This window comes from Helicoverpa zea, chromosome 11 (genome assembly GCF_022581195.2).
Source record: "Helicoverpa zea isolate HzStark_Cry1AcR chromosome 11, ilHelZeax1.1, whole genome shotgun sequence".
NCBI classification, from domain to species: Eukaryota; Metazoa; Arthropoda; class Insecta; order Lepidoptera; family Noctuidae; genus Helicoverpa; species Helicoverpa zea.
In genome coordinates this window covers 6629200-6647609 of record NC_061462.1, presented here as the reverse complement: position 1 = coordinate 6647609, position 18410 = coordinate 6629200, and the positions used below count along the sequence as shown (strand labels likewise).

Sequence of the window (18410 nt, the reverse complement as noted above, 5' to 3'; positions counted from 1 at the left end):
CGAACAAATGATTGTAAAAGTGATGAATGCTTCGTGATGGGTTTATTCATGTTAAATGTTTTGTGTATGTTTTTCGAGGCCTTGTGATACTGACACTAAAAACTTCTGAACTCACCACGCTGTAAGCTAAAGAATTTTTGATGATCGATCATTAAGAATAACTGCGTTTGTGCGTAAGTTTGTGCGAAACATTTGCGTGAAAGCTTTTGCTTTTTGGAAAAATAAAACCAACAGTAATCATTGAGACACGAAACTAACTGAACTTCGCGATAAAAAAAATGTTTTCAATGTCATGGTTAACCACTGCTTACTGCTAATGAATGAAAGAAAATGTAGTGTATAATGTATGTAAATTGTAGATTATCTTATAAATTGCGTTAGCACGACATGAGCAATGCTTTCTCAGTACTTAGCTGATGTTAGCGCCTTGACGCCAATCTCACGTTTGAACTAGTATTGGCTAATGGCTCGCAAACCGCATGAGAATTTATTATTGACCTCAAGACATTTGATCGATTCCGACTGATAGCTAATGAAACGATGATGCTATCGCACACTTAAATCATCTGATTTAATAAAGCGGTGTGCCATATCCGCGAAACTTTACCTTACATTAAAACTATTAAGCGCCAATTGAAAGGTTTAAGGTTAAACATTACCGCTGCAACGATTATCGAAAGCGCAATAAAGAACCATCGACGTAGCGGCTCGATTGTAAATCATCTACATTAGGAACACGCTTTAATGTCTCCTCTGATTGGACTGTTTGTTCATAAAAACACATTAAAAACTTAACAATTTTTCCGACAAGTTGGATGCGCGTAACTGTTGTGTTCTTGAAGGTGTGTTGTTTTATGGCTGTATTTATTTGTTGGTGTGGTTTCAGACAACAATTACCTGCTGGCGTGCGTCCGCGACGACACAATACAGCTAATAGATCTGAGGATGAACACGATCGTTCGCTCTTTCAGGTACACTACACTATAATTTATTATTATTACTTGTAACTCTGTGCCAGTATAAAGTTTTATGTCTTTTCCTGCGATGCAATAGTCTGAGAAACGCTTACAGTTAGATATACCAGATTTTACGACTAACACTAGAACAATAGTGGATGGTGGTAAGCTTAATAATTATTATTGCTCATATGTATCTAAAGCTATGCAGACAAAGAAAACAATGGAATACTGTGTTTAACTGTTTTATTAAAAATAAAATATGGATATCGATGGGCTATTCTTTGATAAATTGACTTTATATGTAGGTTCACCGTTCTTGAAATATTATGAGGATATGAAAACAAATGAAGAACTGTTTTCATAGCATTTACAGTTTCTTAGTTTATAGCTGAACCAGAAGTGCTGCCATTTAATATCAGTTTATTCAGCTTTTTAATATCTGCCTGTGACTAGTAGATATTGACATATATAACAGGAAGAGTATGATTTACGTCAATAAAATCAAATTGCTTTTTAAATTATATTCCACAGTTTCTGTAGTTCTGCCACCATATTATTTTTATGACCGACCGTTTTAATTTATAACACGTATAATTACGTTGACATTGCATCATAATTAAATACATAAATATTGGTAAGAAAATCATTTTCAAACGGTATCTTTTATATTAGAAATTGCATATTTTAATCTATACTAATATTATAAAGAGGAAAACTTTGTTTGTTTGTTTGGTTGTAATGAATAGGCTCAAAAACTACTGGACAGTTTTTAAAAATTCTTTTACCATTCGAAAGCTACATTATCCACGAGTAACATAGGCTATATTTTATCCCGGTACGGGCAGTAGTTAGCACGGGACGCGGGTGAAACCACGGGAAAACGGCTAGTAATATTATATTTTGTTCCCAACGCTTACGCGTTGATGTCTTTTGCACTACATACAACCGATTTTCTCAACTTTCAACATTGGTGCTATTTTATCTGCATCTTGTTATCTATAATAATATTCAGGTCGCACATTTATTGACAAGATTTAAAAGATCTTCGAATTGATAAAGGAATGAATAATTTATGGCAGTACATGTACCTATACGTAAAAATAAAACGCTGAGATTAATTAGCAGATAGCTATTTGAACTAAATATTTTAAGACTTGAATAATTAATCCTATAAGGCCAATGAACGTTTTGTAATGCCGTCGAGATATCGGATAATGTATTTATTTGCATATCTGTTGAATATTTGTTAATTAAAAGTTTTGTGAAAACATAAATATATGCTACATACATAGACAGCACAAAATTATGTCCTAGGCGATTATCGGCTACGGTGGATGTTCTCATATAAGGGAATTAGCCAACTGCGCAGGATATATTATAGTACATAGCATTCGCGCAGACACAGGTGCACTCACTATTCCTTCACTCTCATAGCCCGATGGGACGACAATTCGGCACGACCGGAGAGAGATCAGGCCACAGCACAAAGTAATTTACTAACCGACCTCTGTGGCGCAATGGTCACCACGCCGGACTGCCGAATCTGAGGTCCCGGGTTTGATTCCCGGTTCGGTCGACATTTGTGTGATGAGCATGCTTGTTGGTCGTGGTCTGGGTGTTACAATATGTATTTATAAATATGTATATGTGTAGCTATATGTAGTTTATCAGTTCTGTTAGCACCCATAACACAAGTTAATTAATAACTTACCATGGGGCTAACCAACCGTGTGTGAAATGGCGTCCCGACATTATTATAACCAACTTTGAAACGTACTTATCTAAATACCACATTCCCAATTAAAGCCCAAGCAGGCATCGAACACCTGTACATTAAGTTGTGAGTACGAGAATAAACTTACGTTACTTACTTAGTGTTTACGTGACAAAGTGTACGAGGCGAGTAATTACTTTGCAGTCATGAGGCGTTCAAGGTGGGGTGCGATTGGTCGCGAGCGGCGTTCGGGCCGGGCGGGCGACTCCTATCTGTCGGAGCGGCGGATGGAGCGGCCTATGTGTGGAACACGCATTCAGGAAGGCTTGAAACTATACTCAAGGATCACACGTAAGTACCACCTTATGTAATAAATAATAAATATGTGTTGTCCTTTATTGAACATACTATTTATCTACATGATACTTTTGGAGAAGATGATGTATAAGGGCGAGCTTAACCCAGAGCTGAGTTTTCTTGCAAAAAACCCTGATGTGTGTTTGGACCTCTACTTGTTATCTTAAGTTTGTCCGTGGCTATGATTTTTAAAAGTGGTAAGCCAAATACTTGAATAATATTGATATGTTACTAGAAAGCTTCGTAAGAAAATTCTTCTGTTTGTATGTATGCTTCTTCTTAAAATCTGGAAAATGTTGAAAATAATATTTTAAAACATCGAATCTTTAAGATCTTTTAAAAATAAAAATTAAAGGTCTCTCTACATTCAAGATGGTTTCAAGAGGAACAAAATCCATAGCTCAACAGCTAAAAAACATTCAATAACCATCAATTCGCGCATCCTAACAAAATGTTGGCGCCTACCCGTCGTATATTTTACTGTTCAAATCTCCGCTTTGCACACCTAATACACTATGATATAGACATTCTGTGGAACCGCTATCGGATTATGACTTCTTTTGAGCTGGATCTCGTTTCGCTAATTAGTTTATTGACTCCTATATCTGCACATTCATAGCCATGTTGCCGCATTAGAATATTAAATAATACTTCGATACCCGCTACTTGTATCTTTATCTTTATTACTTAAAGTAAGTACCAAGTTTATACTGAAAGATAGGGAGGTGCATAGAAGACGGATAAGTAACTGATTTACTGCGAGCAATTCAACCAGTTTCCCACCGACTAACTACTCGCCTCACTCTTAATAGATCAGGATGCTAATTAATTGCACCCGTTGTAAGCATCCGTCATGCATTTAACCGCTCAAATTGAATTATACTAAAGCTCAATTAGATTACACACTAGTAATTTATAAGCATTATAATATTTATAAATCATTCTAGGTGTGCATTAAATTCATAATGGCGTCTCGAAACGTTTCCAAAACATTAATACCTTTAATTTGCCACCTCCAGACAATAAATCCATTACTCTAATGGCAAAATACCTAATTTATATCTTGAATTACCGAAGATAACGATTGATATAATCTAGTGTAGTCCTAAACAATGGTTTGCAGAGCGCCGCGCAATTTGTTTTCAATTCGCTCATTTCTTTATAACTGTAATAGCTCACGGAAGATGTGACCTTTGAGTATCGCAATAAATTTTCAGCAGACACATTTCTGACCTTGAATTTTAAACTGGAATTGTTTTAGTCGCGACATCGTTCGCTATCCCCGTAACATTTCGCATGGACAATTGAAATCGTGAGGTCAACATTGGCTCGACTGTCTCACCATTGCAAATTTCTCTTTCCCATACCGTACGCTGCATATTTATTTGGCATTAAGCTATCGTCACACCTGCTCGATGCGATTAAAGTAAAGAATGACATTTAAATCCATTTGAATACCAAATATCAAAACATTCTCCGGTGATTGTCCGGAATGCATTTCCGTAAAATTGCATTTCTATTTGTATGCTAAAGAATTTGAGCATAATTAATTGAACATTTGAGACATATCGAACATTTAAATAGCACATTATTTACGACGCCACTTCCTGGTCATAGACAAGCGCGGCAGTCAAAGGACTGTTTTACCCTTAGGTCTTGTCGAGCGTCGCGTCCAGTCTTATCGAGCGCGGTGCAATAGGACTTGATCGAATCTTTGTCAAGAGCCCCGCGCGAGCCGTCCGTGGGGCCCATTCTCCCGCAGATGGCCGCAAATGGGACATATTGTTCCCTCGCCGTGTCCACCACAAGTGCATGGCGCGATGCAATCGCACTTAATTCGCGCCGACACACCACACACAATAGTGTAAACAATTTTACCGTAACAAGGACAAAAGTAATGCGGAAACATTCCTCCGCATCTCGACATGCATATTTTTGCTTAGTAATACGTACAATATCGATGTTAGTTTGTACAGTATTCGATGTAAGTTTGAACAGTTAAGTTGCTCGCCCACTTTATTGCTGTATTGTCGAGTCTGATTCAATATTGAAACAAACATTACTACGGTTTCCTACAATATACCGTTGCGACATAAAACTCTTATCATCTCCGGCTAAAATCAATTTGAACACAACAATATCGAAATAAAGAGAGATGAGCAATAAAGATTGCTTTCCTTTAGGCCCAGCCATTGTTTCCTATTTCATACTTATACGATTTTAACCGCAAAGGGCTCGTAACTATTGTGTGTCATTGCTAACACTTAGATTGCTTCTTAATATTGCATCTATAAACTTTCCTCATTTACTGCATGTATCAACGCGTCTTCGCGTTTTGCAATAAAATATTTAAGGTCCCTCACGAATCTTACTATATACCTCTGGGTTTATAGCCTGCGAAATATAATTCCTACAAATAATTATAAGTACCTAAACTCATGGTTTATGTACAATTGACATCACATGAGCTGTTCTGTCATCGAATATAACAAATGTGAACAAACAGGCATAGTATAGCACGTTGAACTTGACCGTACATAAGGTCGGACATTTCCGGAATAGTTACAATAGTACCGCGATGTTATTGAAATGGTCTGTGCTTGCGCTTTTGTACGTTATCTGCGAGTACTCGGCGCGCGTTGTATCAGCGTTGTTCGAGCGTCGCGCCCAGCAGGCGGCCGTCGCGGAAAATTAGCTCGAACATGTGCGACACACATTATTGTTGTCGTCGACGATTACCGTGATTTATCTCCCAGACGCACAATCGTTAAGTCTTATCATTTAGACTAAGAACAAAATACATTATGCGCAATTAATCCTCTTCACATGGCTATCGATTCAAGCCGATACAGATTACTTACGATTCCGCGATTATCTAATTAAACATTCACGGAATGTGGCCGAGCTCTAAATATAGCTAAATCAGTCCGTACGCAGTTTTAACTCTTTGTTATGATGACTTATTTTACTATGAAAGTTGTAAACTTGACAATTGCCGATAGCTACCACGTTGCGTGCATGCGCTTAATAATTTCCGCGGCGTATAGTTTATTCGTTCAGTAAAGAAGTTATTGCCTAATAAACGTTGGAGATTATTAGCAGGCGGCCATTTACCTATGTGGAGTAAAGAACATCTCCTATTATATCTACGACGGAAAGAAAGTAAGCCATATTAATCATAACCTGCTTGCGAGTGTCTCACGGTCAAGTTTAGAAGCAGGTTGTCTATGTGCTCAAGGTGAATTGGTTTTAATTTCGTACTTTATAGATCTCAAACGTAAGTACTGTATGTTCAGACATCGGTCTCAGCTAATCACGGTGCATGCTTTTTGTAGCGCAAAGGCTAACGACCGCCGGTGATAGGTTCTTGAAAATACTTTATTGGGGAACCTGTTCCCGAACAGAAGGCGTGTTACTCGGTTATGAATCAAGCCACGACGGGAATAAGATATACGATATCTACATACATATTTATAAACATCCATTTGTAGCAATATAAAAGCCATCATGTACATATCGGCCGCGCACTAATTATATTTTCATGTACAGAATAAATCGATCAATAAATCCGGTTCACGACATTTTATTACTTTCATTCCGCGTTAATTATTATTTACAACATTTTCCAAACGTTGCCCTGAAGGCGGAACTATTAAAAGGCATCACTTAATTAACTGTGTATAGATTCCAATATATGAAATTGAATAAATTAACGGTTATTAAGTATCTGACGAGGTACAGCGATCGTAGCAATCGGAACAACATCTCCGCGCACGTTCTCCTATCATATGATTCAATAAAAACAATCATGATATCGGAGCGGAATGCAATAAGGAAACAATCGCAGGTTCTGGTTACCAGATTTGTTCGTGTTATGGCGCTTCCTAGACCCCGTATTGGATATCCCTGGGCAGGCTCGTTATACGCGACCGGGAGCGGTATGTGTAAACGAGCCGAACAAACCCGACGCTAATTCTTGTTTATGAGAAGCCTCGCCCCGCATAGATACGATGTAAAGCCTTTAAGCGGCCTCCGACAATCAAAGCTACGTACCACAGTTTCTATACTCGAAATTGTACGACTATGGACTAGTTCGGTCACAATCCTACCTTATACGTTAAATGGACACCGAGCACTGAAATGTATTTCAAACGTCGTGACCGCCCTCCGTTCTTACGATCATCTTCGTAAATGGTATTTGATCCCACGAACTCAAATACTTTATTGGGATATTTTTTATAAGTGTTATTAAAAGTCCACGTATTATTAGAAGTCGATGAGTATCATAAAGTGCTAGTGACACAGATTTAAGCGGCGACATAATATTCGTAATGTACGGTCATATGACGCGGGATACCGTTCATAGTCTCCTCGTATAATATTCTGAGAAACGTAACGGTTCACGCGACAAGCACACAAAAACGCTTTTTCCAGTTTTTTAATAAACTATGTGCCGAGCACTTGTTTTATTTAATGACCTTACGGACTTACGATTTTGTAGAAATACGCACTGAAAGTTCATGTCTGAACTGTGCGGGTACCTAATACAATAAAGAAAGACCTTGCCTTTTAAACGTAGATAACCCTGATAGTGGGAAATATAAACATTTTTGCGTACAGTTTCTGGCTAAGGCTTAATTTGTTTCAATCATCATCATCTTCAGACGTCTCTGTCCATAAAACATTTCTTTGTGGCTCATTTACTTTAAGTGCAGATACACGATAATATTATTCTGACATTGACCGTTACATGAATGTATTCCTTGCGTGCTTTACTGCTGGACTCAGCGGTAGCTACTCTCAATTTTTTATGCGTAAAATGTTGTTATTTGAACACTTTCACCGGATACTTATTACTTGTGTTTGTCTGTTTGCAGGTCGGCAGTGACGGCGGTGTCATGGCACCCGCAGTCAGGGCTACTCGCGTCAGTGGACCGCGGCAAGCGAGCTATCATCTGGGGAGATTTGTGACAAGCCTGGCAGGCGCCCCAGCCGTCGCCACCTGCCGTACAGGTTATTATCCCATTATTCGACAAAGTTGGTATGCTATATTCTATTACCTCGTAAATTGTCTCCCTTTTATTAACACCAGTCGACTACTAAGTAGGAAAACTGGTAACAGCAAAGTGTTTGGCACGCAAACTTACTGTAATGAATATAATTAGGTTTATAATTCCTCTTAATTTCCGACATGTACACAACAATATTGTGTATGTTCTCCGTTCGTTTAGCTCTAGGCTTGACCACAACACGTAGCGGCATCGCATGCGCTGCCTGTCGGTCTCCACAACTAAAAGTGTTGCGTACACTCGTAAATACCGCAGTAGCGCACAATTAGTAACAGGTTGTCTGCCATCAGACGAGCAGCAACATTACAACTTGTTTCCCTACAGCCATTCTTAATACTTTAGTGACAACATAAATGGCTAATAGCGGCCTTTTATGATTTTCTGTATTAATGATCAACACACGAATGATTTGCATTTAACGGTTGCCTCTATGGTCCAGGATGAATAGTTACCGACCAATGCCCCCTCGCTCAGTTTAATTACGCTGGTGACACTAAACTAACTCTCGCAGCAGAAATTCTGACACCAACGTGGGGGGTTAAAAGGTTTACAACACTGCGAGTTCTTGACATCGTTGTCTGGTTCTGTTTCCGAGTTAGCCGCTGATAACAGTGGGCCTACTAGCTACACGCGTCGCCGACATAAATATTAACATTACAAGTTAACGACACGGTTACTCGACGTTTTTATATCACCTGTGCATATAAATTTAAATGAAGTTTCACGTTTTCGACACATTTCTCATTCATTTTAATCACGTAGAATTGCGATGTAATGTGTTGTCGCTCGTTCCGCTGTCAGATAAATGACTAATGACTGTGAACTATCCATACATGTTTAATGTTCATGTTTAACGTCATACTTTTATTATGTCCCAGCCTTTTCATCGCTTTATCGTTACTTTGCGTTTTAACGTAGTACATATATTTAGGTTGAGGTTTTCATTGAGCTCATCATTATTTTTATAACAAAATCTAAAGTATAAAGTATAAAGGACATGTAAAGTAATTTTGTGACTACTGATAAATCACGCTCTTTCCTTAGATTTTTCGCAAACCAAAAAAGAACAAACATTATCGCTTATGACTACAAGATTTTGCACCACTATAAAGAAGCAAACTAACATACGGAATGTAATTTACCCTGTCACAGAAAATAAACTAACATACCTGTTTAGTTTGTTTTTCCACCTAGGAACCCGATACGCACCTTAGGCGTGAAATACCGAACGACTGTATCTGAAACTTACTAGTATTTTGCTCGTAAACGCCGTCTTAGTTTCACTTTATATGAAAAGCGGACTGTAATCACATAATATTGGCGAGGCGGCGTCTTGTCGCCAAACGATCGGCCGTTGTCGCGCCCTCTGATCCCGGCTTTATTAATACAGAGATTTCATTGTCGCTATTGCTGGCATATTTCCCCTCATAACCATATATTTTCCAGATAAATGCTTTAATTCCTTACGCATATTTACGGTGATAACTTTATACCTGTCATATTTGAGACGCTTTAAAGGCTTGTTTCTCTATTTCTGCACTGGAATAACAAAATAATATTTTACATGAACCAGTTCTCAAGTTTGATATATTCAAAATACGTTTACTCGTTACTATAAGTGTTCAGTAGATAAATTCTGGATAACGAGACTATCAATTGTTTTATTTTATTCCCATATTGGTACGAATTCTATTAGTATGTCTTTTATATTTTGTTGTATTTTATCGTAGTATGTTTTATCCTTGTCCTGCTGCGCTGAAATCCTATTCACATAATAACTACTTTTTTATCGTACCTAAATTCACATTTTACTAGTTCTTTCGCTGTTACGTTTGAAAAAAAACGAGTGTTCAAAATCTGGAACACTGCGGGTTTGGACTTGGGTACTTGCACCTGCAGCTGCAGCCCACACAAAAATACCTGAAATCGCAACTGGACCCCGTCTACAACATGATAATCTGAAGAACTGAGAGTCAATAACATTTACCCATTTACCTCAATTCAAAAATAAATTCATGCTTTCCTTTACTGCTTAGATCTAAACATTTAATTCCATAATTAATAGCATAATCGTAGGTCAAGTCTGATGGCTGTAATGGTTTGTTCGAGGTAACATGACATTTTAATAAAGATATCTCAACTGCACTTAGCTCTAACGAAGCTTTATTATTCAGTATTTTCTCCAACATATGAAAGTGCCAAGATAGCCTGTTTATGGCGCACGCATCAAATGCCTTTTAAGTCATTAAATTCATGGCACTACGACTAAAATTAGATTTATAATAATAAATAGGTGCAGCGGCCGTGGTTAGAGTTTATCAAAAGCAATTAGAACAATTATCGAGTAATAAAAGATCTCCCCGGATATTGATATACCCAAATATTGAGAGAAAAATAAAACTTCTTCAAAGGTATGTTTCAATAGTTTCAAAAGTTCTGAATGTACCTATTTTTTCCCGGATTCGTCTGACGCTGTACCTACTTAAAGATGTAGATTCTACAGCTGCTGTCAAAGACACTATTCAATAAAACATATAACAATAGGTTACCTGTATTATCGCATAAACAACGTAATAACTTTTGATTTAAAACGCACTTACATTCACGAGCAAAAGTAATAAAATATATTTAAACATAATTTTACCAGCTATTACCGTAAAACTGAGAAATTTCAAATATATTTTGCATTTTCATCGATTTAACTAGGCTTAGTGAATAAACCTGTCCTTAATTTATTTTAGTGTCGGTCATCGCGATGAATGCTTGTCACTCGACGTGTTCACAATGACAATGCGCCGGTAGCGCATGTTCGACACACAGGTGCTACCTGTCCGCTTTCTTACACCATTACCAGCATATTATCCTAACAAGTACATGGCTTCTATTTAAAACTTCTTAGCGCAATTTAGCATTGCAAGACATAACTCAAGCCGTCTATCCGATCCTACAAAGCTGCTCCCCACTTAGTTAACCCCACACAAAGCGGCATTCTCGTCTACTGAATAAATCTCCCGTAGATTTTATTCAAATCTGTAAACGCATTCTATTCAAAACTGGCCAAGCTACCATGACTTCACTCAAAAATAATAATGCTATCTAGAACATGTCGCATTGTGTGCGATACCTGGTTAAAATTTATGCTGTGGCTAATTCTGTGCCGATGACCGGCTAGACTGCTAATGGACCGTCTGGGAGTACGCCACCCTTGTTTTAAAAAACTTTAAGAAATACAATTGAAATAGTGTTGTATACAATTGACGCACAGTACAATACTGCCGACAAGTGAAAGCGTACTTTCAACTTTCATTAAGTTTTTGTGTAAGTGTATGTATGGGTCTCGAACGGCCGGTCCATATTGTCTCGCGACATAAATCTACCGAACTATTCTGAATAAAGAGGTCTACGTGCGTATTTGCTCGATTTTACTTTCAAATGGTTGTCGAACGTGATGAAAGCTCCATAATTAAACAATCAATATATATTTTTCATTCTTATTATCTCAAATGCAAATTGAATAAAAGTCTTTCGAAAAAACCCTGCATACAAAAACAGGCACAAATAAAATAATACAAGTAAGTACCTTCAATAAAACAAAAGGAACGACGAGAAAGAACTAATTAAAATACGATAAAAAGTGAATCCAAACTCCGAGCGCCTAACGAGCAATAACATCATTTATTTTAGTATTCATTCGGAAACTAAAAATAGTGGTATATTTAAATAGACTCAAAAACAAACAGGAAAATTAAAAGCAGGACGGTTAAATAAATGGGTGTCGGCGATGTAGATCCTTACCGTATCATGTATTGGATGTTGTCGCTGCAGGCGATCGACACGAATCATGATTGGCGTATGTGTGGATCGGACAGTCATCCATCAATTGTGTAAAGCTTGTCGATCCGAGCAACACTAGCGCTGCTAACCGTATAAATCGACTAACAGAATCTGATAACATTTTAGTTGCTTGATTGCAAGAAAACTATTCTAAATGGAATTAAACATCCGTTCTTTCAGAAAATAGAATAATTCGACAACATCTGTTTTCGTACCCGTGCTAAAATGAGTTATTTATTTTTGCTCTTCTACTGTTTTTAATTAACCGTCCAGAATAAAAGTAAATATATTTTAAATCAATTTTAAGATTGAGAAACATGTTTATCTATTTCCTAGAAAAGGTCATGCTACGTCACGATAGGAAATTAATTCTGTGAAACGAACAGTAAAGTATTGAAAAGATAGTAAAGTGGGCATAGAGCCCGGGCGGCTGGCGTTACTCGCAGAATTGAGGAGGTCGCGAGCGCAACACGCGCGCTGGACCGTTCACTAACCGTTTGTCGCCAAAACGAAGCGGAAAATTTAATACTCCAGCTCTGTACGTGATCAGTATCATTCTTTTTGTACTCAAACTGTGATGGCATACTTTCGTTTCCCATCGGAGCGGCGTTTATCTTCCTCAACCAACTAACTTTTTATACACATCAATATTGTAGTAATTATAATTGACTGCTGTACACAGAATTAAATTATACTTACAAATAAATACTATTACTATTACTATTACTTAAGCTTTCTAGATCTTCCGTATCGATGCCAAGCTTTATAGTTTCCAAAGTCTGACACAGATCTATTCAGACGAACTTCAGGCGTCAATCAAAATTAATGTATGATTATCGGGCTACGAAAAAGAAAAACTGCACTATTCTTAGCCGTCTATAGATTACCTATCAGCGTCCATTAGTACTTTCATCTACAAATCGCTTTAAAAAACGCTAAACCGAGATCTCAAAATGTCCATCAAAAATCAGACAGAAATTTACACAGCGGCACTTCTATTTCACTAATGGCAAGGACTTGATGTGAAGTTCTTTAGGCACATAAAAAACTCATTGAACAGAGTAAGTATTGGCGTTATGTCGTTAAATTTGTCCCAAAACTGCTCGGCGGCTCGTCTCGATACCGTTGTGCGCCGAGACCGAAGTTTCGGCGTAATGACCTGCGCAGGCGCTCGCCGCACGAATGTCGCAGATCTCAATCATCCACGGTGGCTTACTGCAGCCTCGAAAATTTCCGCAACACAGCACCGACGATTAATTATTTTTAATTGATCAATCAATTTGTCGTCAATAGCAAATATTATTTTATTATTTAGCACATCTCAATTCCATGGTTTCATTTCTCATGAGTCATCCGTGAACATCGTTGAAATGTACATAAAGAGTGTAATGTTGATCTCGATAAAAGATCATTGCCACTGTCCTGTTTTGTTAGCTGTGAAATGCCTGTGGTCTACGCACCATAGTTCTACATCCACATTACTGGAATCTACAGCGATTGCGCTGTAATTTTACGGTCTGTAAATTTTGTTAGATATCAACTTAGATCCAACTACGAATAAAAACATGAAAAGTATGTGGTATTACGAAATGATTGAAATGTAATAGCATAGTTTGAAACATTTCATGCTTATTTCAATTTTGTTTCAACACGGGCGTTTTAAATCAGATAAAATCTAATTACAGTGCGCAACAGACTCTGTAAACACGAATAAATCAAATTTAAACCTCCTAACTGCGAAGTACATTATCTTTACAGGTAATTACGCTTTCGTATATAGAATTAAAGTCAATAACGTATCGATAAATTCGCTACTTTGTACGGACACTCAAGCGGCGACCGAATGTCGGCACTCAAAAAACGTGACACCAATTTTACCGTAAGACTATCTACACATGGAGGATCAATTAAGTGTTACCGTTTTAGGAATAATTATGTTTTTTTGTGTACGTTAGTAAGGCCGGTAGTCGACACGCAACATCACGAGAGTTGACCGGAGGCGGGCTAATAGCCGCTATTAGCAAATCGCTCTGAGAAATCGGCAACAATGAACACGAAATATGCTCATTGCCGTATCCCATTCATTAAACTTTTTGCGATACTATCTCTCCTGTTTTAAATGTGTGTCACACTCTTTTTCGTCTCTGAATAAACGGAGCAATTTGCCCTCGAGCGCAGCTAATATCGTGATTAAATTATTATCTTGGCGCGTTTATATGCTATGATTGTATCATTCGCTTGGGAACCTCCAGTGATTTGCAACTATTACTTTTCTACCTTTCTTTATTACAGTGTATAAAAAACTATAGATGATTCTCACATTCGATTTTACATTCCAAACAAAACAAATCTGAAAAATGACCTGATTGCAATTCGATAGTAGGTAATTGAAAAAATGTGTAGGTGCCTGCCTACTTATTCAAACTCCCGGAGATGACTAATCGAACTAGAAAGAATTTTTAAAACGGAAACTGACGGGCTCCATGCCGGTTCAAAGAATCAATAAGAAAAATAGCACTCTGTGTTTGTAGGCGATTTGTTTGTAATCTATCATTACTAGAGCTACAAGACACTTTAACATTTATAGCGCGCCTATTTAGAACATAGCTCGCAGCTATACCATAAGTGGGTAACTATCGGTATATAGCCATAAACCGATACAAATATTCTAGTCACTATTGTAGTTAATTTAATTAATCCGTGTACACATATCAACAATCGACTAACGACCTGCATAAATCGCAAATACCGATTCAATTTGAAACACAGCCGCGAAGTTCAAATATACGAGAACTACGAAATAACGGTCGTTCCACACTTAACCTGTTAGTCTCAACATATTTCACTGTAACTAAAACCTTAATTGATGTTATCAGATAGTCTCAGATATTAAAGTGTACTGCGCTGTGCAACGCAATGGTGCTATTTACTTACAAACTTAATGGCATTCCTCTCGCGCTAAAAATAAGAGCAAACTTACATAATCAAGTTATGATGGTCAAGCTTTGTTATATTCCTGTGATTTATGTTAATTAAGTCTATCAAGGCGAAGCATCACATTATTATGTTAAGTACGTTTTAATTTGCGTTGAATTTTGTTCACAGGTTATCAAAGATGACGATAAAGATGGGCCCGAAAACGACTCCGGAGAAATGTTCGACTTCTTGTTAGGTTTCACCACAGATATATTTCAACGTTTCACGTAACAAGAACAGCCAATGGACATGCACTTCCAAATTGAATGTGTCTTTAACGCTTCATTTTTCAAATCGGACGGACACAGATCAATTCCCGTACAAACAAATGGAAAAATGGATCGATGACGTTTAATGTCAAAATAATTTCATGGTATATTTTGTGTTTAAAATTTTATTAATATAGAAAATGAAGAGGTGCTACAAACATGAATTAAATCTTTTCAAAACAGAATTATAATGACCTCACGTTAAAACTTCAAACTTGAATTCAAATTACCGCGATGGTGTATCAAAATTCATCCCGTGTGTTTTTCCACGCATGCGTGATTTGTGTTTCGACGTCTAGGAGTTGAAGTGAACTGAAGTGTATTGCAGTCTGATGGGGAACCTTCACCAATTTAGAATGTAAGCTGTCTTCCGTCAATTGTACCTTTAGTTTGATTTTCCATTCCTTTATAAAATCGTGTGTATTGTTCTGTGCAATTTGAGCCTCGAATCGTGCACCAAACAAATTAAAACGATATTGCAAGCTCTGAATGTGCGTTTGTGATGTGAAGCTTTTACAGTGATCCAATTTTTCTACGTTAATGTTGTAGTTAATGGAATTTGTAATAGCATTAAATAAGTTAGCATTAGTGTTGTTACTTCTTGAAAAGTAATTTTAAGAATTTCAAAAAGAACAATTGCCTGTAACTCGCTAGTTGATCTAAAAAGTAGCTTGTAATATAATAGTACCGACTTCGAAGTTTTATACTCCTACGTTTAGGATAAATTAATGGGGATCATTTATTATTGTCAACATGACATCATATTTGTTTTAGTTAACTGAGTTAGATCGCGGCAGACCACCTGTGCTTCCCGAAGTCTCATTAGCAAACAATGATCGGGCGTCGGCGACTACCGAAGCCTCTCGCGATCAATAAACTGTTGAGCCGATAAGAGCGCCTCGGCTGCCCGATCTAGGGCTGCCATTACAATTTATCTAATTCTAAGTGGTATCATTCTATTTCCCTTTATCACACTATTCCACTAAACAAATTATAACAAAGCTATTCCCTCGACTAGCCACAAATGTAATTTAATTGTTCAAGTTTACATTGATGAGCATGTGGTATCTAGTTCGTATGCTCGTGACATATAAAGGCGTGGCAGCCCTGTATCGGAAGCGCGCACGCCGCAGGCGACACATCCATATTCCTGTGACGTGTGTTTTGACAACCTGGCTTGGCAACTTTTTCATAGTCATTTTTTACCATATTTTTTGCCGCACAGTTCAACGACCCCGTACAACTTGTAAGTGTTATTTCCACATGTAATTATATCTCATAACTGACCGCTTAATTACTTGAAACTGCTGCGACGTCCGGACCTGCAATCCGATCAGAAAAAACCTAATCCGGCGCCGCTCTTAAATTACGCTTCGTTAACCTTCGGCTCGGCTAATAATAGCCTGCAACACCTAATTTGCATAGGACTCTCGAAGGCGCCTTGTCTCTCTACACAATTTTCTTGCCAAAAGAATATGTCATACTCCGAACGTATTATACTCGTAAATATTAGTTACTGCAATGTTATCAAACTTTCTTTTCTTTCAACGTCGGTGTTATTGAGCTTATATCGCCGGCCATTATTGTAACTAGTCACTTATCTTCGATGTTTTCTCACTTTATTTTGTGTATAAGTATGTGATAAATTCTTTTTGATAAAAAGTTATTTGCATTTAGCGGTATATTTATATGGAGTATTTAAAAGGATAACTTCAGAATTAATAAAAATGTTAATGAATTTTCAAATGTAGGTAAGTTAAATACATTATGCACATAAAAGGAAGACGTTCGTTAAATGCAAATTATACCAAAACTATGTGTGTTATTTTTTGAATTTATTAGTTTTGTCAAGAGGTTGTGGTTGGTTCACAGTCTTAAAAAGGAGCACAATGTATGGCACCTACATTTATAAATTAATCTAATATATTAAGTATGTTATTGATTTACTAAGTTCTTGTTATTTTTGGATATGTAAAATATATTTGACGTAGCTTGATTAAAGTGATGGTTAGCGGATATTTACGTTGGATACTCTACGACTTCATTAGGCGACATGACGTTATAAAAATTTCAACTGAATTTAATTAAATACTTATACCTCGATGCACAAACATTAGAAACCGCTTAACCTTATGTACGAAATTCCACCATTTGTAACTGTTTGCAGTAGTAGGTGACTTTACACCTCTTCGGTATCAAATAACCAATTTACTGAGGATATTCATAGTCATTCGAGTAGCTCCCGTACGACGAGGAAGCAAGCCGCGTCGTAGCTGCGCTCGCGCTTAGTTTTATGTGGCCGAATTTCCAACAGCTAGCTTGTATTTACTATAATAATGTGCCTTTCATTAGCTATTAAGCGAGTACTTATATGTATATGGTATAATTATTTTTATTAAAACAGATGTCATAGAATAACGTTTTAATAGATGATAACGGCTTTATTCCATATTTTGTCATAAATTCGCATCAGTTTGTATGTAAATAGTATTATAGGTTATTATACAGCTTTACAAGACTGTTGTCCTTATTTTAGATAAACGTTACATCACAATGACGAGTTGACGTCCTTTTAATAGTTTTAGCGTTGAAAGCTTTCCTTGATTACATTTACTACGTGAAGTTTTCAAGTTTCGGTGAGTGATTATTATTGATTGTTAAACATAAGTATGTGAATGCATAATAATGTTTTATAATGTAGAACATACGGCTTGAGATGTTTCTACCAATATTTTTATACTAAACGTTGTACAGTAGAAACGTTTGTGAACAATATAAAGCCAATTTGGTCAACCGCATTAAATAAAATTGTATCTACTTTCGTCACTTTTATTCTTTGAATTGTACCTACCTATATTCATTATTAAAATAAATGTGTTATTATTTCTGATAGTTTTTACATTGTAACCGAATTAATTTTTTGCTCGTCTCTGTGAGCACTTCATTGTTCAACATTACTGTATTATTAGTTCGCACATCCATTCCTATCTTGTCAAATTAACATTCATTTGGTTAAGAAATAATAACGGTTAAGCGTGATTTATTCAGGTGAAGTTATTAAGTCTGCTATTACCTGCGAACTGCGGTCATCACCCATTGACCCAGCCGTTTCTCCAATTAAACTAGCACCCGAGGGTAGCCGCCGACATTCAAACAATAACTCATGCTCACTCACCGGCCATATGTCTGGCTTTATATTGTAATGCGGGTTAAGCAGCTCAGCAAACTTTTC

At 37.1% G+C, this 18410-nt stretch overlaps 1 protein-coding gene across 2 annotated transcripts in view; it reads left to right on the top strand.

The window, feature by feature from the left end:
* Window positions 1–18065, top strand: part of LOC124634273 (autophagy-related protein 16-1) — a 153623-nt gene extending 135558 nt beyond the window's left edge. For both annotated transcript variants that reach the window (XM_047169745.1, XM_047169744.1), the window contains 4 exons: window positions 887–971; window positions 2878–3024; window positions 7908–8043; window positions 15039–18065. In XM_047169745.1, coding sequence (XP_047025701.1) covers window positions 887–971; window positions 2878–3024; window positions 7908–8001 — 326 coding nt within the window. In that variant the 3' untranslated portion in view covers window positions 8002–8043; window positions 15039–18065. The remainder of the gene's footprint in view (window positions 1–886; window positions 972–2877; window positions 3025–7907; window positions 8044–15038) is intronic.
* Window positions 18066–18410: the final 345 nt, after the last annotated feature.